This window comes from Colias croceus, chromosome 22, assembly GCF_905220415.1.
Source record: "Colias croceus chromosome 22, ilColCroc2.1".
Classification (NCBI taxonomy): Eukaryota; Metazoa; Arthropoda; class Insecta; order Lepidoptera; family Pieridae; genus Colias; species Colias croceus.
Window position 1 is genome coordinate 8,633,452 of NC_059558.1, and position 24,850 is coordinate 8,658,301.

The 24,850-nt window shown below is 37.3% G+C and overlaps 1 protein-coding gene across 1 annotated transcript in view; it reads right to left on the minus strand.

Moving 5' to 3' along the window:
- Positions 1–2,022: 2,022 nt before the first annotated feature.
- Positions 2,023–24,850, minus strand: part of LOC123701877 (prolow-density lipoprotein receptor-related protein 1) — a 102,296-nt gene continuing 79,468 nt past the window's right edge. Inside the window, exons 68-88 of the mRNA XM_045649464.1 lie at positions 22,127–22,287; positions 21,608–21,748; positions 19,906–20,139; positions 19,359–19,447; positions 18,574–18,663; positions 18,396–18,468; positions 18,232–18,293; positions 17,835–17,940; positions 17,348–17,540; positions 16,914–17,110; positions 16,208–16,665; positions 15,935–16,068; positions 15,539–15,853; positions 15,220–15,361; positions 14,996–15,066; positions 14,345–14,561; positions 6,644–6,838; positions 5,315–5,504; positions 4,844–4,949; positions 4,633–4,701; positions 2,023–4,464 (exon numbers count right to left, since the gene is read on the minus strand). Coding sequence (XP_045505420.1) covers positions 4,396–4,464; positions 4,633–4,701; positions 4,844–4,949; positions 5,315–5,504; positions 6,644–6,838; positions 14,345–14,561; positions 14,996–15,066; positions 15,220–15,361; positions 15,539–15,853; positions 15,935–16,068; positions 16,208–16,665; positions 16,914–17,110; positions 17,348–17,540; positions 17,835–17,940; positions 18,232–18,293; positions 18,396–18,468; positions 18,574–18,663; positions 19,359–19,447; positions 19,906–20,139; positions 21,608–21,748; positions 22,127–22,287 — 3,312 coding nt within the window. The 3' untranslated portion in view covers positions 2,023–4,395. The remainder of the gene's footprint in view (positions 4,465–4,632; positions 4,702–4,843; positions 4,950–5,314; positions 5,505–6,643; positions 6,839–14,344; positions 14,562–14,995; positions 15,067–15,219; positions 15,362–15,538; positions 15,854–15,934; positions 16,069–16,207; positions 16,666–16,913; positions 17,111–17,347; positions 17,541–17,834; positions 17,941–18,231; positions 18,294–18,395; positions 18,469–18,573; positions 18,664–19,358; positions 19,448–19,905; positions 20,140–21,607; positions 21,749–22,126; positions 22,288–24,850) is intronic.

Consider the following 24,850-nt stretch of genomic DNA (forward strand, 5'->3'; position numbering starts at 1 on the left):
TTCGACGTATTTCTGTATAGTTCCATACCTCTAGTAAATTATTTTTGAAAAATATGGTCATGAAGAAATTTCACTTCTTCGTGTGTACTCTAAGTACACGCACACATTTTTTTATAATAATACTACCTATGTACAGAAGGTTCACTCCCTAACAAAAGTCAACTTTAGGCATAAATAATTGCCTACTCTTGAAAGCGGCACTTGCGCATTTTAGTCTACAGAAAAAAATTGTGTAATAGTAATTGGCAAGTAGGTACTAGGTAGGTCACACATCGCTTCTAGTAGGTACTTGAGCACAGTATTACGATAGCCCCTAGGAAATATTATTGTAATACTATGACTTGAGGTTTAGGTTGGAAAATTAGAAGCATCGATACAGTGACGAAAAAAATAAAAATAAAATTTCAAGCATGTTTTTATGATAGGTGGAAAGAGATATTGATAAAGTCAATAAAACAATTCTAAAGACCTGGGCATTCAGTAAGGTTGGGCAAGGTTTATTTGGAACATAAAAAATATACAATTCCTAAGAACGCATCTTCTGTCGACGTCTGTTTCAATACAGGGTGAGTAATCTTCACGTATGACACCAACGACCGAGCCGTGTTCGCGATCTTGCAAGCTGCGTATATTATTAAGTTCGTACGTTTATCACCTACTTAAAAGGTTCCAGATAAAATACAATAAAATAAAAAGCAGATGGAGCGGTGCCGAACTAAGCTGAACGCTCAAGAGACACTTCCCTATAGCTAGGTATTATGCTGATAGCTGGCCGCTGCACTGTACGTTCACGATCATTTGTGTGCGTATTATGTTGTCAGATATTGAAAAATTTCCCATTTTTTTACCTAGTCATATGTACGTTTTTCGAGTGTATGTATTACTCATGTATGTTTATTTGTCAAGCCGCACAGCTCAAACTGGAGACGGATTTTGACTCAGGATTTTGATTTATGAAGTGGCGTTGCAATCATCTGCATATGGTAGTGACGCGACGCGACGTAGCCTACATAAATTATGTAGTCGGGTTTGTATCAAATATATTGCATTTGATTTATCAAACGAACAAAGACCTAGAGCAAAAGGAAACAGCATTCTTTAGTGATCTTTTAGTGTAAACGAAAACTCGTATTCAGTGTTGTTCAGTATGAGAACATTGCATGGAATATTTTCGGACGAATTAAGAACAAAGAATGGCTTACGCCTGTTTAGTGTTTACGCTAAAAGAATTTGGACATAGTGGGGTTATAATGAGCATTCGCTCGTTTGATGTAAATGTACGGTAATAGTATTCTATAGTGTACTAAGTAGGTAGTACTTCAAAATATGGGAATGCGATCGAGAACATGGGCTATTTTAATTTAATCATCGGTCAATAGATCTAATGTAATAAGTAGGTGGTTATTCCTTACAATGCTTGAACAATGCCTCTTTCAAATACCTAAATCTTTTGTTATGTAGTGTATGGAAATATTATTGGTAGTTTTAGGTTCTGCTTAATCATTATAGTATATTAATTCTTTCAATTCATATAATTCTATTGTTTTGTTTATATTAACATATAGATATAAATCTCGTGTCACAATGTTTGTCCTCAATGGACTCCTAAACCACTTAACCGATTATAATAAAATTCACACACCATGTGCAGTTCGATCCAACTTGAGAGATAGGATAGTTTAAATCTCAAATCGTTTTAGAGAAAGCGGGCGAAGCCGCGGGCGGTACGCTAGTATTAACATATAGATATAGGCACATATAATTTTATACTATGTTAGACTAGACATCATATGCTAGGCCATGAGGCCGAAGGAAAATTTTTGACTTGATAAACGTGTACCTAGTGTGATATACGATTGTGTGTACTCGCAGGAATGCATATGCCAGATCAATATGACCACTAATAAAATCTGCACTGTCTCGAAAGTTGTTTTCCAATACAAAATGTTAGCATATAGGGTAGGTAGGGTAGTATATAGGGTAGTATATAGTATATAGGGATTTTTAAATAAAATACCAATGTCACATGTAATTCATTTATTTCACTAAATCTATTTTTGTCTCGTTTATCCATTAGCTGTCGACAACAGTCACATTGGGGCATCACGGTCACTTACAAACTAAATATTATTATCTATATCTCTACTGTATTGTGTTAGATAAGCTCCAAATTACGGTAAAACTTTTACAAAATTTGAGCTCGATTGAATTTGTGCATTTTCATAACAATGTAACACATTTAAAATAATTTCTTTTCACATACGAAAATGGAGACGTCACGAATTTTTTCCTAACCTAGTCCTAAAAATCATTTTGTAAATAAAACGCATTTTATTATGATCTCTTGTAAAAACAATTCAAAATTGTTTGTAATTACATTTTAACAAATAAAAATAGCTGCCAAGACAATGGCCCTGGGACTGTTAAAACTTTTTTAACAGTTAATAAACTTTGCAAAATCCGAAAAGTTTGAGCGAGAACGTATACTTTTGTCCGAGTTAAAGCTAAAACAATCGAACAGAGCCAATACCTTACATAGTCAGGAACAACCGATAAACGAAATTAACAACGTTATGGCACACGCTAAACTATAGCTTTGTTCATCAAACTAATATTAATACAACTAAAATCGGTCCAGGGTCTGAGATCGATTAGATAATCACGAGATTCTAACTTGAATATTATGAGAATATAATATTATGTACCTAACACTACTTGTACCGTTTTCGTTTACAATAAAATTTGTATTGTGAATAGGCCTGGGGAGAATCCCTCGTTGTACTTTTTAAAAGGATACAGAAAACTAAACCTAGCGAGGATTTGCTACAAATAGTTAATTGCAAACATAATTAAGTAACTAACACTATATCACCGTACAAAACATAAGTGTACTTATGAGATATGGCAATATTCTGAAAACAGAATACATACAAGATTTTGGCAAAAAATGAGCTCGTTTGCTAAAACTAGATGCATGTTGATGTTTTGTACTATACAAGATTACGAAGGTCATTGAGAAAACGAATCAACTGTCTCTATTTCTCAATCTAAAACCATAAATTCTAGTCAACTATTATTGTGCCGTGTACTAAAGATAATATCTATACTAAGAGCTGCCAAAGGGGTTTGTAATAACTACAATTCTAAAATATAGTGGTCGATTCAGATATGTATTAGGAATATAAAATTTAAATAAATTCACTAAAAAATTATGCTACACGATGATAAAATGTAATTAATATCATAATAATTCACATTATTTTACATTCACACTTAAAATGTACATTCGATATAGTAAAATTGATTCATAATGAGTACATCTTTAAACGTATAGTTTACAATAATAATTATAATCAATTTATTTACCACGATTAAAACGGCGTAATAAGGAACTTGTCCCTAGTCTATATTTTGTAACATACACTAAAAGAGAGCTCATAAACGTTAGTCATTCTTATATAATATCGTTAATCAACACTGAAAAACTCCAAAGTGAATTGAGAAAGTTAGTACAGATCAGTCATTCAAAATGTAACGGTTATCGCCGATAACCGGTCGAAGAGATTCATAAAATATGGATATATGGGGATATGTTATTATAATACATAGAGATATATGAAGATATATGTGTCCACTAGGCGTCTACACGTGTGTGTGTGTGTGTGCGCTAGTGCTCGTCTGTGTGTCAGAGCAGCGCACGTGTGTGTGTGTGCGCTAGTGCTCGTCTGTGTGTCAGAGCAGCGCACGTGTGTGTGTGTGTGTGTGCGCTAGTGCTCGTCTGTGTGTCAGAGCAGCGCACGTGTGTGTGTGTGTGTGTGTGTGTGCGCTAGTGCTCGTCTGTGTGTCAGAGCAGCGCACGTGTGTGTGTGTGTGCGCTAGTGCTCGTCTGTGTGTCAGAGCAGCGCACGTGTGTGTGTGCGCTAGTGCTCGTCTGTGTGTCAGAGCAGCGCACGTGTGTGTGTGTGTGTGTGCGCTAGTGCTCGTCTGTGTGTCAGAGCAGCGCACGTGTGTGTGTGTGTGCGCTAGTGCTCGTCTGTGTGTCAGAGCAGCGCACGTGTGTGTGTGTGTGTGCGCTAGTGCTCGTCTGTGTGTCAGAGCAGCGCACGTGTGTGTGTGTGTGTGCGCTAGTGCTCGTCTGTGTGTCAGAGCAGCGCACGTGTGTGTTTGTGTGTGCGCTAGTGCTCGTCTGTGTGTCAGAGCAGCGTACGTGTGTGTGTGTGTGCGCTAGTGCTCGTCTGTGTGTCAGAGCAGCGCACGTGTGTGTGTGTGTGTGCGCTAGTGCTCGTCTGTGTGTCAGAGCAGCGCACGTGTGTGTTTGTGTGTGCGCTAGTGCTCGTCTGTGTGTCAGAGCAGCGCACGTGTGTGTTTGTGTGTGCGCTAGTGCTCGTCTGTGTGTCAGAGCAGCGCGGCGCCCTCCGCGGGGGGCGGGGAGCCCTCGCCGCGCTCTAGCAGCGTTACATCCTCCTGGAATGGTACCAATTGATCTAATATAGAGCTTAGCAAAATAGACAAAAATATAGGCTAGTTTTATGGCAACTGAAAAGTCGACTATAGAATATATTTGCTGTACGTTTGTGAAGAGATTTTATTTTGGGCTCATTACAAAGGGTAATAATATATTGAGATGTTTACCTCAACTGGATTCTGATGGGGTTCATACATGCTCTCGTATACTGGATTCGCGAAGTGATTTCTTCCGTTCTGTAATATTTAAAACAAATCTTAACACATTTTTTTTACATAAAAGATACAATTTTTTTTCTGAAATTAAATTAATAATTATTCTGATAAGTGCAAAAAAAAATAGTCGTAATAAATAATCGAAAAGAAATAGTATTGTTACATTGTGCGTATGTCTGTCGTTATGTCTCGCCTCGTCTTCCCCGGCGAGGTACATGGGGTTGTTGATCTCCACGTTGTCCGCCAGACGGGCGTGCACGAACGCACCACTGCGAAATTAAATAACGTATGATTAAGTACTAAATATTTAATACTTTTAGGTCATTTTAAATCTTAGTGAATTTGAAGAGACATGGATATACACTTCAAAAGTTCTGGGTATTCTCATTATGGGAAACCCCGTTGCCTTTTGTTATTTTTTGCATTCACTAAGCTATAAATGAATAATTGTAATGACCTTTAACGTAGATAATAGAAATCCTCGGCATTATAAGCCCGTTTTTAATATTTATAAAATAAAATCGACTTCTTTTATTATCCACAGTGAATTAAACACAGGACCCCGATCTTATCACATTTTAACAACCGTAGCTCCCAATAAAGTCAACCCATCGCAAATATGCCAATCACTCACTGTCTCCTCCTATGCAGCAGGTACAGCACACCCAGCAAGGCGGCTACAATCCCAAGCAGAGCCAGCAAGCCGGCCGCCCAGGCGCCGCCCGCACCGCTCTCCGCCGCGGCCCCGCCCGCTGCGCCCGGAGCGGTGCAGCTCGCGCCCGCTAAGCACGCGCAGTAAGCCGTGCCGTGCTCCGATGTGTCATCTGAAATTAACAGTTTTATATTGGTTATTTTATTTAGATTACTCTTATTTTTGTACGTTTGACGTAGGTAGTAACCATTTTTGAAGTAGGACTTTTCCTGGGAGATCGAAACAAATTATTACTAGCAACAGGTAATAAATTTATACGTCAGAATTTACCAATTAATTGCAATGACAATAACTCTATCTATAACACATTGTTATATTGTTTACATTAACAAACAATACAGCCTATTAAAAAAGCTGCAAACCATGTATGTAATTATGTTTGATAACCTGTTTACGTGAGTCAACATAACTGTAAGAAAAATTAAAAATGATGAATAAATAAGTAATAATGAGAATCTGTTACACTTTTTATCACAAAATTTACGTTTAATTCGGCTGCTATATAACAAGGATCTAATTTTGGGAACACAATGATTATTTACTTATTTTTTAATTCGGCTATATAACAAGGATCTAATTTTGGCAACACAATGATTATTTACTTATTTTTTTAAGTCTTCTAAGAAGTTAGACCTTGATATTTAGGGACCTCAACCTTTAACTTTTTATGAAGCTATTTTAATATTTCATGTCGTAACTTGAGGTGCATCTCATATTACAATAATTGCACGCACACACTTGCATCGTGCTTTACCTTCAACATCACTTTTTTAGACTCATATTTGAACCGCTAAATTGCTTCCTACTTCACAGTGAAGATTTTTAGCTTTTAATATTTATATTTACTAAGATGAAGTTACTCATAATTTTGTCTTCTAATTTAAATAACGTGTTTTGAAAAATTCATTTATTAACCTTGAAAATTGCGAGTTAAATAAATGAATGTGTTGTTATATTATATTGGAAATTGTCATTTATTATACATAAACCATATGCTTGGTTTTTGAAATACTTGTATGTGGGGACATAGGATTTTTGTCCTATTAAAACGTCGACAAAAAATATACGAGTGGAGTTGTCTAAAACATACATTGGAATCAATATCTAAACTCATGGCAGAAATTTTCAAAGTCCTTTGTATCGCTCATTAGAAAACTCTGCCTAAACGACGCGCAGGCAGACTTTTGTTTCGGACAATTGTTGCACATGATTGTGAGTTGTATATTGTATGTGTATGTATGTGTCACGTACCGGTGTGTCGCCAGGCGCAGATGGCGGGCGGCGGGCAGGCGAGCGCGAGGCAGGCGTGGTCGTGGCCCACGTACGCAGCGCACGCGGGCCCGCCCCACGCGCCCGCGCACGCGCACGCGCCCGCGCCCGCCCCGCCCTGCACCGCCACGCAGCGCCCGCCGTGCATGCACTTGCCCGAGCACCACAGCGAGCCCTCTGCAAGTGTTAACACAAGTATAATGTAGGGGAAAATATCACCGGGCAGGCACTTGGTCCACGCACCAGAGCGATCATTCTAAAAAAAAGGCGGGTGGGAAAAAAAAGGCGGAAAATAACGCTTTCAATAGATAAAACAAGAAATATCATTAATTAGGCACCTGCAGCTGTTCTACTATATCAAACATACTATATCACCATATTACTAAGAGTTCTAACAGACGAAGTGAACGGCAGAGGCTACTTTAGCCGTCGCCACATGTCAACGGCAGTCATCGAAGTGTCGGCGGCAGCAGTCAATATGTCTATAGTTTGCGTTGATGGCAAACTGCAAACGTTTGACGTTTGGCGGTATCCGTTATTGAAGCCTCTGCCGTTCACAACTTGCCGTTCGTCTGTTAGAACGCTAAGATCCATCACCATATAAGGTATTCATATCACCATATTAATTAGGGCATTCTATTTTATACAATGCAAAATGTTTCTATTGATTCGTATTTGAAACTTCAATAAACATTTTAACAGATTAAAAAACAAACAAATTTGCATAAATGATTTAATAAACAGAAAAAATTGTAATAACTTGTTTTTATAATAGAATATCTCAGACTGCTTCTCGTTTGGAAATACATATTATGTATCTGATATTTCCTAAGGATATTTCTGATTACAACCTTCATGAGGATTAGCTAAAAGCTACATAGTAAAGTAATTAAACTAAAAGGTCGTGGCATATTGAAATGATTGATTTGTTTGACCGAATCTTCTGCTGTAGCTAACTCGTATATTATCCTTCATATATTATAGTTTCGTTGAAATGATAATCCGTTGAAATCATAATTTTATGCCCATATCATGTGGTAACTCGAATGAGTTTATGATTGCATCAATGTACATTATATCATAAAAAAATAAATAAATAAATAAATAAAAAATAAACTAATAATCTCAACGAATTAATTAAATATAATTTGCATGAAGTGAAATTAGACACACTTGCTATTATTTCCGCTTTACTATTATTATCTATACATATAATAAATCTGTAGAAGGGTCAATTCTGTACATTGAAAATATTGAAAAAATAAATAGCAGGGGGTGTTACTGGATCGATACCAAGCCCAAATATGTGATTAAAAAATTTTTTGTCTGTCTGTCTGTCTGTCTGTCTGTCTGTCTGTATGTTCAGGCATCACATGAAAACTAACGGTTCGATTTCGATGAAACTTGGTATAATTATACCTTATTATCCTGGGCATAAAATAGGATACTTTTTATCCCGGAAAAAAACGTAGAAAAAAAAAATCGTAATTTTTCTTAACTTTTCCGCGCGGACGGAGTCGCGGGCTAGTCCAACATAATAGTAAATTATAGAAAATATGTTGTTACGCTTAAATGAATAAAAATTAATAACAGAATTACATTCATTGCCGTTAAGTATGTACTTCAAATTATTAAACGATTTGTTACTTTTGTCGCTGATGTAGCTGATGGATGCCGACTCTATACCATTAAAATACATAAGTACATATTCTCAAAAACACGTGGATGCATGCATTTAAATATACTTTTCAAGCATTGATATAGAAAAATGTTTTAGAAGTTTAGAATTTCTCCTTCATTACTTTACATTATTCATCTTAATGAAATAACATTATTTAAATTGCCAGTATAAATTAAATCAACCCATTGAATGAATTCATTCAAGGTGAACACTAAATACCTAGAAGTTAAACAAATATCCACCGCAGTAAGTCCTCGATGGTCAATCGAACCTATTGACACAAGCCTAAATACTGCAAGTTGTTAATTAGTAACTTCCTGCATATCATTCAAAATAACTTTCGAATGAAAAAACCGTATTTCTGTTATCTTTATTGGTATTCTAACTATCATTGCACCTAAAGCCTCCTCGTGAAACAAATTTGCAATGTTTCTGGCCGATTGTCAAACCCTACAACAGGAAGTCTCTTTTAATATAGTCCGAGCCAATAAATTTCCCATTTTACATAGATGCGTTTTACGTGTTTCGTTGGAATCAAGGTATCATTTATTTTAGTATTTAAAAATTATCCTAAACCATGTTTAAGATGGTTCTACTATCTTTCGACTTGTATCATATCGTAAATGATTTGTCACCAATTGAACATATTTGTTCATATTGAACTATGAGCTTTGTTTCGTAAATATCCGGAAATTCAATTCCCAGACCCTTCCACTTCCTACACAAATCCACAATTATCTTAAACGATCGAAGTGTCCAGCTTAAAATATACATCCGCAACTAAACGATCATTATACATAAAAATCACTCATATTTTTTTATAATAATACAATCGCAAAGTCCACCATTAAAAATTAATACGAGAACTGATAAATAGCGTGCAACAGACCACTTTATTATTAAAAAAAAATCGCTGAAACCTCACCGCTTCTTTTTCTGCGACCCATTTATTTTAATCACTGTATCAATTCTATCCGAACAGGTGCATTCACGATGCTCAATGTCATAACAACAAATACTTCATGACCTCTACAATATTTAGTAATGACATTTTGATGTGTATTATATTCAGAAGTTACGATTACAATGTAATTGTCGTGGCACTACCGATCATTTTCCAACGTTTAAAATTCCAAATACGTCCGCACATCAGAAGCAAGCGCCGGCTACTAAAGCACCGAGAGGATCCAAAATAACTAGACATTGAAGGAAATACCGCGGCGTAATCTGTGATATTAATTCTTTAGCCCATAATTAATTCGGTTGCTTCCCCGCAGCAAACTGCATCACTAACAATAGGTAGCATTTGTTAATTACGCCAACTTTTTAAGTAATTTTTCCCAACGTTACACAAACGACGGATGTTCTCAATTCTCTCTTATTAATGAACCTTCTGTTAATCAGAAATTATGTAAATTAGTTCATATGAAATAAACTTTCTACTTTACAAGCAAATAGAAATACTTAAATTAATTAACCTTCTATATCCCTTGAGTACTGCTATCGAATCATTAAATATATAAACAGCGCGTAGGTAATATCATAATTTGTGATACCTACCTACACATGTTTAAATCAGGTATTAAATGCAAACAATTTGATGCAACTAATGTAATTATTCAAAATGTTCGCATACTTCGTAACTTCAAGTCATAACGAAGTCCCAAACCGGTCGCTAAATCAATGTAGAGGTCAATAAATATAAAGTTTTATAGAAATACATAAAGAGGAAAAGTTGACGTTGGCAGCGAATGTGATGACGATACATTGGCCGAAGGTTTGGGTTTTTATGCAGAACGGCGGCGATTTCCCAGATAAATAGTAGGTAAACATTATAGGTAGTGGAATCGATACTATGATAATTTATGTTTGTCGAACTATTGACTTTTGTAAGTAAACTTGGCAATTGAATTGTGAATAGATTGTCTAGATATGATGTAAATGTGGAGAAAGGCAGAATGTTGCTTTTGTCGTGACAACAGTCGAGGTTTATAATAGCACCGCACTTTGCTGATACAACCTGGCTGCGGGCTCGGCTCTACCTGTGTTTGAAGATTTAGGTCACTAAGAGCTCTGTGATTATTGTTCACATGAAAGGTTTGGCGTGAAAACCGTTTTAAGAGCATTATTATTGCATTGTACTTTTTTAATCTAAGAGCGATGCTCCTGTAATTAAACCTACGCACTATTTACCAAGGCTATAATAATAACTGTTAATTTTGAATCAATTTAAAAAATAACCAGAGCAGAAAGTTACGTTATGGTAACTTTACAAACATACTTACTCTATACCTATAAAGATTATTAACTTTCATAAAACTTTCTCGGCTTAATTTTATTCGTATATTTTATTTTAAGGGCATTACCTACATTTAAAGTGTCAGAATGTCAATTGGATTTGTGAATTTTTTAAAACATGTTTTATATATAGTAGTAAAACAACAAGCATCGTGTATATTTGCCAGCAAAACCTACGTCGGAATACAATAAGTGTATTATTATGTCGGCGATAAATACACTTGTCCAATTTTACGTTGCAATTTATCGAAGAATAAATACCTCTGTGCATATATTATTAACCAATTAGTAAAAAGAGACGTTTCTATAGTTCACTTGCACATGATACATTAATAATATTTAAAACATTGTATATTTATGATGCATAACATCATGGATGTTTTATATAAATCCTGGTTGTGTAACCAAAAAAACATAAAAAGAGAGAATCATTATTAATCGTTTAACATTATTGAATAAATTAGATGTTCAAACAAGTTTAACGGCAGCAAAAAATAGTGATGTGACGTAAAGTAAGAGCAAATACAAATTACAATGAAATAATGTGGAGTTACCCGCGGGTATAGCCGGCGCTCGTGATTTTAAATTAAAACTTCACCTGAACGAGGTCAGGCTTTCCCGCTCGATGACTCATTAGATACCTCGAGAGACTCGCGAAGTAATCTTGATATGTTAATATGTAATCGGTGACCTTTGCGAAACTTACAACTCTGTAGGACACTCATAGCGTCGTTTATTGCCACACACCCACTAAGTTAGGATAGATCCTGAATTTGCTCACTCTTGGAAAAACATGTCAAACTGGTACGAATTTGTATAATATATCGAATATTTTCTATGAACTATTAAAAACTAGAAAAGAACCTATTTATCTCTATCAATTATTTATTATTCTTTTGTTGTCTTATAATTCACTATTCGAGGATGTCCAAAAGACGAACGTCATACGAAATGATTTTAAACAATTTTTATTGGAATCACTTCCAATCCTTGCATTCAACATTGACATAGTTTACGTTAATATTTTAATTGCGGAATTATTATATTTTTTCCTTCGGCAATTAGTGCTTTATGTGACGTCACATTACACAAACAAACCTTGTAAAATGTACTTACTTTTTATCGTTCTTAAAAATGCAGTTATCCATTTGATACATTATTACTTACGTGCATTTCATCTTATGCTCAACATGTTAATGGTTTTACCTGCTAATATACCACTTGAAAAAGATCCGGACACCTAACATCTTGTCATTGAATATACCATACTTTGAATATATAGGTATGAAAATAACTTAAGCCCACACGTGCCCTTGGTTGCTACCTACAAAATAACTTAAAACAAAATAATTTTAGCTTATTTTGGAAAACAGAAGTAATGACCTCGTGTTTTATAATTATTGAGAAAACCTAAAACTGAATGTCAGCTTATGTAACTAAAGTACATAGTACACACTAGATGTACCCTTTCTGTTAAATAACATTTATTAACATGTGAGGAAATATGGTTTTAGGGATTTTATTAAATTTGTTATAGCTTTTGTATCAAGTTATTTTAATTTATTAATCAAATATAGGTATATACATATGTATATAAGTATATTATGAGTAAAAAAAAGTTGATCCATTGTCTTGTATAATTACTTCTCCCATGACACTGATAAAGTTATCATAGCAATCTTTAAATGGTTAAAATACTGGTTTAATTTATTATCTATTTAAACGGTCAGTCACGTCGACTTTTATATACGTCGTTTTATATGCCGACAAAAAACAATCTAGCAATAAATAAATTGTAATACTACTAACTAGCTGAGCTGTGCCACTTCATTAGTATAAAATATTGTTTATCTTTAAACTATATATTTAAGAAAAAGTATTTCTAATACCAAGCAAGTCAAAATGTAGTCTATACATTTATATTTTGGCCACTTATAAAAACGAAAATGAAAAACAGAATGGTAAATGCGGGCAACGTCACGTGTACCAGCTAGTGCAATGTATCGCGGTATCTATCGCGGGGTGAAGGCCGCGACCTTCGTGCTGAGCGCTGCCTATCGACATTGAGATCTTGAGCTTTTTAGCTTGCATTTATCGTACATTTGCGGGCTATCTTTTTTCCAGCTTTTTATAAAACTTGGTGTATTCACATTGAATTAATGTAGTTAGAATGTAGATCATCTGTATCATTGCTGTTTAATTATTGAAATATTAATAAATAATATTTAAATCCATCCAAGCAATAAGACAAGATGAGGTTGTGGGCGTCGTAGTTGCTTGATCAACTTCAGAAGTGGGAAGTAGTAGAGACGGAATAAAAACGTGAGCCACTTTCTAGTGCAGTCGTAAAAAATCCTATATTCACAACATGACAGGAAGCTCTCATGTTGTTTAGTTGTGCGATAACTTTTTTTTATCTATTTTATAGACAAAATCTATATTGAAATTAGTACAGTACTTCACAATTCCTCGAAACACATCCTTCAATATCTGTCTATACATATAATTTAAGATGTGCTAATACTGGGAATACTTTGACGTCAATTCTAAATAACAAATCGTTATGTACACAACGTTAATGTCAAGTAACAATGAATATATTCATGATGTAATCAATGGCCGACGGATCCGTTCTATTGGCTCAATTGATTGTTTTATAGGAATGATAATTTTCAGACAAAACAACGTGCAGTTTTGTTCAGTATTTATTAATATGTAAATGTAATATAATGCTGTAATTCTATTACACACACATATTATTTAAATCAAGCTATGCATACCTTAATACTTAATAATGACTGACGGTAGGCTTACCTATCAATCAATAATAAATCGATACCAGAATATTTTTTAAAGATTTAAATTTTATCAGAAAATTACCTTATGTCTTTATTGCTTTGATTACATAAAAGTACCTATGTGCATTTATAAATTTTCCTTTAACTATAAAATAAAACTGTCATTTAAAAATCCACGATTCTTCTCAGGTGTAGGTATAAGGAAACCTTTCGACGGTTTCCTTAATGTTTGAAATAAGATAACATTTATTTCTGAGAAATTCAACGTATCTTAAAGTAGGTATAAGTAAAACTTTACGTTTGTTGCTTGTGTTGTGCAAAAATAAATTTATGAAGATACTTTGGATCATATAATCCAATATTTGAGAGAGTGGAAAACTTCGGAAAGGTTCAATATAAATAGTAAATATGAAATCTTTTTATAACATCCTTCATTCAGCATAAAAAAAAGAACCGACATATATGCAACAACCTAGAATACCAGCTCAAGAGAGCTACAAACACAATTTTTTGCTCGATAGCTTTAGACAAGGATTTTTCCTGCGCTCTTGCGGCGGGGAAGTTTGGTCGAACCGTTGTTTAATTGTTTCATTTGACCTTAGTTGCTAACCGAGCTTTGATCTTTGTACACGATAATAAATAATGAAGACACATTAAATGAAACAAGAAATTTAATTAAAAAAAACAAATAATACCTGTTGTGACCTTTTAGTAAGTGGTTAGAATTAATCAAAATTATATATTTTCCTAAAAACTATTGTATCTTGGTGTGCTAAGTTCACTTTTTGGATTTTATTTTGTGCCATTTGTAGTATTATATAGTTGTAGAGATGTTCTTCATGACTATCAAAGAAAACGTAATTCTATTTCATACTACGTAGGGCGTAAAGAGAGAGATTGACTTACTGTGTGGTTTGTAATCATGGTCGTCGCCTCCAATAGCGTTGCTTCTGTGGTCAGGTCGTGAGTCGCGTCCAGCGTGCGAGTCCTGATCGTGGTCATGTTCGTGATCGTGGTCGTGATCGTGGTCGTGATCGTGGTCGCCAGGTGTCTGGCACCGTGCGCCGTGCCAACCCGCGGGGCACTTGCACATCCATGCGCCTTCTATTACGTGGCATATGCCCTAGTGAACAACAATTATGTTATTAAACTTTTAAAGGATTTTCTTATATAATTTATGACAATTTAATTGGAAATTGTTGGTAATTGAATGTTGTTTCCAAGGTCTAAGTGTTATTTGTGCAATAATTATGACGAATTAACTATAAACAGTTAAGAAGTAAAATTTAATGCAAGAAACTCCGGGGTCCGGAGGCCCACATCCCTTCCTATCCCCAACCCATTCTTTCCTCTCCTATCCTTAATCCCTCCCATCCTCGCCCCTTTCTCCCTAACTCCTTCCAAATCCCTTAATCCTTCCTGTATCTCTCTGGTAGGCAACAACCATAACCTTTGTTATGGTCTATGGGCGACGCAACCTGCTTACCACCAGGCAGTGCGCCCGCTCGTTTGCCTCCCCATAACATAAAAAAAAACTATTATATAAAATGAACTCACCCCATTGAGACATTTGTCAAGGCACATACAATCTTCATTGCCCAGGTCCGTGCATTGTTCACATCGTGGACCTACAAATTTTTTTTTATCAATCGATCAATTGGTAATTCTTGTAATGTCTAATATGCGAATTTTTTTTATCACGCCAAAACTTTTCGAGTATTGGTCGCAAGATACTAGGTGATAATTTTTTTTTTTTTTTGAAACATTATGCGATAACATACCAGTATAAGGCGGAGTACACACGCAGTACGCCGCGCTGTGCGAGAGCCGCCGGCACGCGGCGCCGTGCGCGCACCGCGCGGCGCCGCACGGGTCCGCCTCCACCTCGCACCGCGCGCCCGAGTAGCCCGCGTAGCACGAGCACTGCGGGACGAGTGATCATTTTATAAGACACGCTAATTATTATGCTTTTTTTAACATTAAATAGCAAGGAAATAATAAATATTTGTGTTATTTCAATATGTGAAAACCCATAAGACCAAAAATGCAAAACATTAACACAAATACACGCGAAAAAAAATCAACTGGCCAATAAGTCACCTTCAAGGGCGGTGGGGTGGTATCGAGACTAGTGTATGTGTCGTTCCCGCTGTGCGCGGCGAGCTCGCAGCGGCCGCGGCGGTTGCAGTGCGTGGCGCAGCGGTAGTGCTCGCAGTGCGCGCCCGCGAACAGCGCCGGGCACGCGCACGCCTCCGCCGCAACACTCGGGTCCCCCTCAGACGGGTTGTTGGCGTTCGTTGAAATTGGTTCAGTCGGCTCGCGTATTACGCACTTGCCGGGACCGCAGTACAGCGAGCACGTTGTCTTGTTCATTGAACTTGCTGCGTTTGAAGATATTACGCATTCGCGGCTTTTCTATATTAACAATTTAAAAATTTAATATTTTGCTCAATTTTTGTAATACATTAACTCGAAACATTTATTCGTGATACATACATCAGGTATTGATGAGGTGGGTTGTAAACCATCAGGGCAGAGGCAAGAGAATCGTTTCCCCGGACCCCGCACGCACACAGCGCTGCTGTCGCACGCTGATTTACCGTTGTCCAAAACGCATGGGTTACTGATCGCTAAACATTGTAAAAAATAAAACCATCATTAATCAATAAACACTAAATTTGAATGATATGAAATAATTATTCCAGGGAGAGAGAGATTAAAAAATTCAATACTTTAAATAAAAAATAGGTCATTACAGTTAGAACTCACCATCGTGATGGGCGAAGAGCACGGGGTGCAGTATAGCGAGCGCGGAGACGGGCGCGCTGTGGCGTGCGGCGGGCGTGACGTGCGCGTGCTCTGGCGCGCGGCGCGGCACTGGCGCCAGCCCGCGCGCGCTCGCGCACCACACGCTGTCCTCCCACACCGCCATGCGCGCGCACGCCCGCCCCCACACCACCACCTCCCCTTCTCCTTTGCTCTCCTCCTTCCCGTCACTCGTCCGCTGCTTGAACACAGCATGTGTGGCTCGATCTGATCCATCGAGCGCTACACTTTCCAACACGCCACGGTACGGGTCGAGGAAGTACAGCCGACGAGCGGGCGCGTCAAGTGCCAGTGCGGTGACGCGACGCACGTGACGACGCACCAGCCACGTCACATTGTCACCTGCGAGAGATGCGCGGTACACGCCCGGCTCTCCGCCGCGCTCAGACCAGAATAGTTCACTGTAGCAAACGTACAACAACAAATTGAATAACAAATTAAACCATTGAATTCAATAATTAAAACTAAATAATGTTTTAAATCTTGAAGCTTGCTCTAACATACCAACTGTGTTAACCACATATTATTTTACTTTATGCGATGTAGTAGACCGCTAATATTACGTATAATTATCAAAATAGTCTTTTTCTTAAGAAGCACACAAATAAACAGTGTCATTCAGAATTGATAAGGTACAAAAGGCACTCACGCAGTATCTGGGGACACAACGATATCGTCGGGCTCGGCCCCGGCGCGGCGCCACACGGTGACCCGGCGGCGGCCGTCCAGCGCCGCGCTCACCACGGCGCCCGCCGCGCTGCTGCCCGCGCTCGCGACGGACGTCCAGTACACGCGCTGCGACACCGCGTCTATGCACACGCCGCGGATTATACCGCCGTCCTTCACCTGTGGAGTGATAGTACTGTAGTTAAGGATTTGCTGAAGTCATGTCATTTTTATCAAATAACGTGTAGAAAAGTCAGACATAGCAAAGTATCGATATATGCTACAAGCTACGTAAAATCACGCTACAATAATGAAAAGAATCAATTAAGAATTGTGCAAAATAAAAATAAAATAATACTTTTGACAGCACTACGTTGCACGGGTCGAGTATTCAAATAAAGAAACTTTTCAACTCACAATAGTATCGACTTTGTCAGCCGGCAGCTCGCTATCAGGCAGCGGCAGCGGCGGCAGCGGTTCGCTAGAAGCGGGCGGTTTGGTGGGCGTGCGCGTGCGCAGGCGCGAGCGGCGCAGGCGGCCCGCGCTGTCGCCCCACCACGCCCACCACGCGCCCTCTAGTGGGAACACTGCTACGGACGTCACCTCCACGCTGAAATAGAAATGACCATATTCAATATAAAAACAGAAGTACTATTCAGAAATAGACATGCAAATAAAGTTAAACTTCAAATTTATGTTTTGAGCTATTGTGAAGTTATGTGTGAAAATTTGTCACACATAATTGATATGTTTAATGGAAAACTATCAGCTCAATTGCCCGCTCAACAAAATATACTACAAGCAAGCATGAATGAAAATAAATTTAATTCTTTCTTTCATAATATATTTTGTGCGAATAATTTTAAATGTACTACTGAAGGCGCTAATAATTGAGATAATGTACCCGTCATCGTCCTGCGGCCCGTCGGTGCCGTTGGCGTGCTCGTGCTTGCGCAGCTCCCACAGGCGCAGCGCGCCGCGCGACCACACCGCCACGCCCGCCTCCTCGCCTGTGTAGTAACTCTCTAGTTATGTAACTTCCACAAATACAAGTTTCATATGTTCATGCCGATGGGAATTGAAGCGGTGAAATTAAATATGAACAATTATATATGAAAATAAATAATAATAATATGAAAATAAATATGACAAGTTTATTTCTGTTTCTTTATGTTCTTTCATTGATTTCTGTGTCTTTAAAGATACGCAAAGCGATATAATTATTTTAAACAATAGTGCATTGATTACATCTACTACTTATATGCTCCGGAAGGAATAACAACTTTAATGAATTAACTCACCTTGAGCTTCACAGGTGATGCTTCCATTGGTTAGTTGTCGGTGTCGATAGCCAGGTACACATCTGTGTTTAAAATTTTGTATTGTAATTTTTTCATTATATACCTTCTCAATTAAAGCAATGAAGGCATTTATGACATGTCTTAATGTAACAAATGCAACTTACTTGCACGTATGATTGTGTGCGTGTTTGGGCATACACAGCTGAGGGCACGAGCGCCAGGTGCAGTCACCTCGTTCTAAGTACAAATAAATAAAAAATAAATAAACACATTTTAAAGAATATCCTACAATATTCACTTTTGAATAACAAAACAAATAAATACAATGTCATGGACTCATACCTTGCGTGCACGCCTCATCAGAAGCGACACATCGACCGTCCTCACACAGGTATTGATCTTCACCGCACATCTTTTCTTCCATGTCACGACCTGAATTAACACACGGTGGTAAATAGTGGCCTTTACATAAAAAGTTATAATTATAGTCCTTTCCACCTAAGATGATTTCTGTGACACATCGATTTTTGACACGTGTCTTTACTGAAATCATATCAATTGTTTCCGATAATCGATAATATTTTATATGGAAATGAAATCGATTTGAATAAAGTACCAAAATTAGTTTTTTCGGCATTTCGCCAACAATTAACTAAGGAAACTTAGCAAACAACAGCAACAAAAAGTCAACAATAACAATTAGTAACAATAACAGAATACCACGTAAAGTATCAATATAAAAATGCAACTTGTATAGAAGGCTGACGCACTCGTACAGACGATTGACTCGATTGACAAACGATCACAAGATGGGCGCCGATTATATGATTTTCCAACTCTATGATTTTTCAACGATCCATTTCATGTACACGAATTGCGTAGGTATTATATTTTAGTGTATTTTATTTTATTTTTCATTATATTAAACTAAACAATACTGTTTTTGATTTATAAGCTTAAGATGTTTCATTTTTATATTTTTGGTAATAATGCCGCCATAAAATAAAAATATTATGCACTAAAATTATTTTGGCGTTTTAAACATAAAATACGTAATCCGGAACACGATGAAGTGTCACAGGAATCATCATAGCTGAAAAGGACTATAGTGTTGAAATTAAACTTACATAGATGTTTGTTTTCATCACTGCCATCACTGCAGTCCGCGTTACCGTCGCACAACAAGTTAGGTGGAACGCATGTGTCATCGCCGCATCTATATTTAAAAAGTGAGTTAATTTTAACAGTAGTCAAAAGAACGAAGTAAATCAAAGTTATCTTCTAACGTGCTTCTAATGCAGTAACATTTATTATAAATTCTTAATATGAAGTGTATTTTATTTCATTGTTGTTTTTTTTAACCGACTTCAAAAAAAAGGAGGAGGTTATCAATTCGGCCGGTATATTTTTTTTTTATGTATGTACACCGATTACTCCGAGGTTTCTGAACCGATTTACGTGATTCTTTTTTTGTTCGATGCGGGATGGTGTCGAATTGGTCCCATAAAAATTTTATTCCGATAGGCCCAGTAGTTTTTATTTTATGAGCATTTTTGTCTGTAGGTAGGTATTTGTAAATTTTGCAAGTGCAAGTTTGAAGTCGGTTGTTTTTAACGCAGTTATCACTTGTATTAATTTATTAAATAATCATATGTCGATATATCGGTGTAGTACCTGATCATGGGCGGCGGGCAGGCGACGCTGGCGCACAGGTCGGGGCGCTCGTCCGCCCCGCGCGGGCAGTCGCGGCGCCCGTCGCAGCGCCAGGCGGGCGGCTCGCAGCGCGCCCCGCACGCCAGCCGCGCGCCGCACGCGGGCTCGCTGGGGCCGCGGGACTCCGACTCGTGCGAGCATTGCGACTCGTCCGCGCCGTCCCCGCAGTCCACTTCGCCGTCGCACCAACGCTCACTGTGACCATATAGTTGTCGTCAGACTTTACATCATGATGAAGTATGGGTAGAGGCTTGGAGTCAAATGAAACACAAATAATATAAAAAGTACAAATTAATAAGTATACGTACTTAGTATACTTTGTACGTGCTGCATATACTTCATATACTTCAGAACATAATTTATCAACGTTGTGTATGTTTAACAGTTTGTTGTCAAGTAGCAATAATATATACGTTAACGACCTAGGTGCCAACATTACGTCTAAGTACCAAATGTTCGCCGACGATCTCAAATTGTATAGGGTAATAAAAAACCATGAAGATACTTTAGCATTACAAAACGATATCAACAGCATTACATTATGGTGCGCAAAAAATAACATGTTCCTTAACGTATCTAAGTGTTATCATATGAAATTCACAAGGAAACGAAATCCACTTCATGTAACTTACTCTATTGATAACATTCCAATCGATGAAGTCACGAACATCCGCGATCTCGGTGTTGTGGTGGACAGAAAAGTCGACTTTCGCGAGCACATAGACTCGGTAGCAACAAGGGCCGCACGCCTTTCGGGATTCATCATTAGACAGACCAAATTCTTTAATGACTCTGAAGTACCAGTATTGCTTTTTAATTACTACGTACGATCTCTCCTCGAATACTGTAGCCCTGTGTGGAATCCTACTTATGCCGTACACATACAGCGGTTGGAACGGATACAGAAACAATTCCTGTACCACCTAACTTTCGCTCACAACCTTTGCCGTAACCTAACGTCTTATTCTTCTAGACTTATGCATTTTAAAATGAAATCGCTTGAAAGCAGACGGACCCTTTCTGATATCGTGTTTCTATACAAAATTATAAATGGTAAAATAGATAATTCTCAATTATTGGGAAAAATTAGCATACATGTACCAAGGCCATTCAGCCGTCCCACTAACATGAAAACGTTTAGTCTTCCCTTTTGTCGTACAAACTACGCTCAACACTCGTCATTGCACCGCATGTGTTCAGCTTACAACGAAATAGTATGTAATAACGTCGATATATTTAGCGTATCCCTAAATTCATTTAAAAAATTAGTTTCCAAAATTACATAAATATTGTATTTAAATTGTTCCATAATGTTATTTTTCTAAATTATGTTAATATTGTAATAATGTAATTATATGTATTCGTGTACATTATTTCAGGCTGTGTTCACCTCTAGAAGGTCTAGCACCTATTACTTGTGATGTATCATAGAATAACCATATCTATTATTTTTGTAGTGCTATGTCCAGTTTGGTGGACCAATTAAAAAAAAAAAAAAAAACTAAATACTTGAAAAACGTGTGTTAGTTATTTTGCATTAAAAAAAATAGTTAAAGCTCCTTTCGATCTAAGATAAAGGTTATAAAAGCTTTTGAATACAAAATGAAGATATAAGATTGTATAACATCATAATAATTTATCGATAATGAAAATGTAGTTGTACCTGGGCAGGCACTCGCCGGTGGGGCAGGCGCGCGCGGGGCCCGCGCAGTGCGGCGCGCAGCCCGCCTCGTCCTCGCCCGCGCTGCACTCCGCCGCGCCCGAGCAGCGCAGCGACCCGCGGATGCACTCGCCGTTGTTGCATCTGCACACAACATGACCCATACACATATTTTTTGAATAAATTTGTAAACGAATGAACGACTAAATAAGTGAATGACCGATGAATTGATGAGTATAAATGTTAAAATTCAATCACAAGACGAGATTCGAACTAAATCAAATTTATGTGAAATCACATTCAGATTTTAAAGTGAAACTTTTATTACATCGTCACAAACTTTTTGGTCTGTGTAGCGCATGTCGCGTGTATCGCGGCTGCCGAGTAGGTATACCTACTCGGCACGCGACATGCGCTACACAAAGCAGTGTTCGGAACCGTTCGAACAGTTTCACTTTTACCGTGGTTTCATAAAACCACACAACATTTTTTGTTTCATTTTTCAATGCAAGTAATACAGACCTAAACTCAGATTCAGAGCAGTTCCTGGGCGTACAATCTCGCTCATCAGAGCCGTCAGTGCAATCCTCCTCGAAGTCACATCTCCAGCGGCCCGGGATACAGCGCGCGTCGCCGCAGCGGAAGTATGTCGCCTCGCATACCGACCGCACTGCACAGTCGCGCTGCAAGAAATCATTAGATTGTTATTGCATTTATTAATTAAAATTGTCAATTAGATGCGGGATTTAAATCATAATCAGTTTAATAAATCACTAATCGCAGTTGATTGGAACTACTTATTATCAATAACAAATGTCAACGACATCGTTACCTTATTCACAAGTAGTATGGTAAAAATCTTTGATTTACACGCGCCTAGGAAAAATATATACATCAAATTAAAACAACCACCTTGGTTGACGTATAATATTAAACAAATGATGAAAAGACGAGACGAAGCTCAAGCCAGGGCTAAAATTTGTAAAACAGATAGTGCCAAGAACTACTATATCGATTTAAAAAAATATGTTGCATCTGCACTTCATCGTGAAAAAACAGCTTACTTTGAAACATACATAAATTCTAACATACAAAATCCACGCGCCTTATGGACCCATTTAAAAGATAATGTACAGGTTAAACTAAAAGATGACTTTATACTTCCAGTACATATCAGTGACGCCAATACTATAAATACTCATTTCCTAAATGTCCCTACCAATAACGCCGTACCAACATCTTATTTAGCTCATTTCAACGAACATCGCTTTATAAGCAATGCCTCTTTCGAACTCAAGCCTGTGAGCGAAGAAACTGTACTAAAGGCATTAAAGAGTCTCAAGTCTCAAGCTGTATGTAGTTATGTTAGAAATTACTCAAAAATTTTTAAAAAAGTTTGTTTTACTGCAAAGCGTTTGTATATCAAAGAAAAAATACGCGACTCTGATAATAAAGTTAAAACAGTTTGGTCTATTATTAATGGTGAAATGGGTACAAGCAAATCAAGTAATACCATAAAACTTGTAAATAATGACAGGGTTATTGACAAAAGTGCTGATGTTGCGCTTGCTTTTGAAGAATTCTTCAGTAGTGTCCCTGCTACTATTACTAATAGTTTAAATTCGTCTTCAGCACTTGCAGAAACCTTTTTGAGGGACCATGTTGCGGGGTGCAGTACATTATTTGAATTACGACACGTAACTGCTAGTGATATTGTTACTGCCTTTAAGACGCTTAATCTAAAAAATACTTGTGATCTTTGGGGAATGTCCGTAAATTTAGTTAATAATATAATAGAAAATATTGCGAAAAATTTAGCTTTCATATTTAATAAGTGTTGTGACTATGGTACATTTCCTAATTTACTAAAGCTTAGTAAAGTTATACCTCTATTTAAGAAGGGCGATCAAGAAGACTGTAACAATTATAGACCTATCTCTATTTTACCAACATTAAGTAAGGTATTCGAGAAGTTAATATTAAACCAATTGAGTAGTCATTTTGCATCTAATAATTTACTGCACACCAAACAGTTTGGTTTCACAAAGGGGCGCTCAACCACAGATGCTGGAGTTGCACTTCTAACACATATTTATAAAGCATGGGAAAACTCAAAAAATGCTCTGGGGATATTTTGTGACCTCTCCAAGGCATTTGACTGCGTTGAACATTGTACTTTGTTACGTAAACTTAATCACTACGGAATTACAGGAAAAGCCCAGAACCTCATAGCGTCATACCTGCATGATAGGATACAGACTGTAGTTGTTAATGGAGAACGTTCTAGCGGTGCGTCAATTAACATTGGTATTCCACAGGGGTCCATTTTAGGTCCCTTCTTGTTCTTGGTATATATCAATAATCTTCCCTATTATTTGCAGGATAGGTGTGAAATAGTTCTGTTTGCAGATGATACCTCATTAATTTTTAATGTGGATAGGCATGACCCAAATGTTGACGAAGTGAACAGTGCTCTTTTACACATATCTGAATGGTTTACTGCCAATAATTTATTATTAAATGCCAAAAAAACCACTTGTGTTGAATTTTTACTTCCTAATGTAAAAAAGTTGAACAGAGATATTACCTTGAAAGGGGAGGTATTGCATCCTACTGAGTCTACTGTATTTCTAGGGTTAACATTGGATGAGAAACTACAGTGGGGAGCCCATGTCAACACCGCTGCAGGTAAGCTCAGTTCAGCTGCATATGCAGTCCGAAAAATAAGGCATCTCACCGATGAAGATACGGCTAGATTGGTTTATTTCAGCTACTTTCATAGCATTATGTCCTATGGAATTCTACTGTGGGGCAAGGCTGCAGATATAGAAACTATATTTATCTTACAGAAAAGGGCCATTTGCTCTATATATAATTTACGTGCTCGGGACTCACTAAGAGATCATTTTAAGAATACTGGTATCCTTACTGTACCATCACAGTATATATTTAATAATATTTTGCATGTTCACAAAAACGCCGACTTACACACAAGAGTAGGAGATAGACACGATTATGGCACAAGGAACAGGAATAGAATTGAAATGCCATTTTTCCGATTAGCTAAAGTTAAAAATTCATTTATGGGTCAAGGTATACGCTTATACAATAGAATTCCTCTCAATATTAAAGAGTTTAGTAGTTCTAAATTTAAAACTTATATAAAAAATGTACTAGTTCAGAGAGCGTACTACAGTATTCAGGAATATATGGACGATAAAGACCCATGGAGGGTTGTCGCGTAAA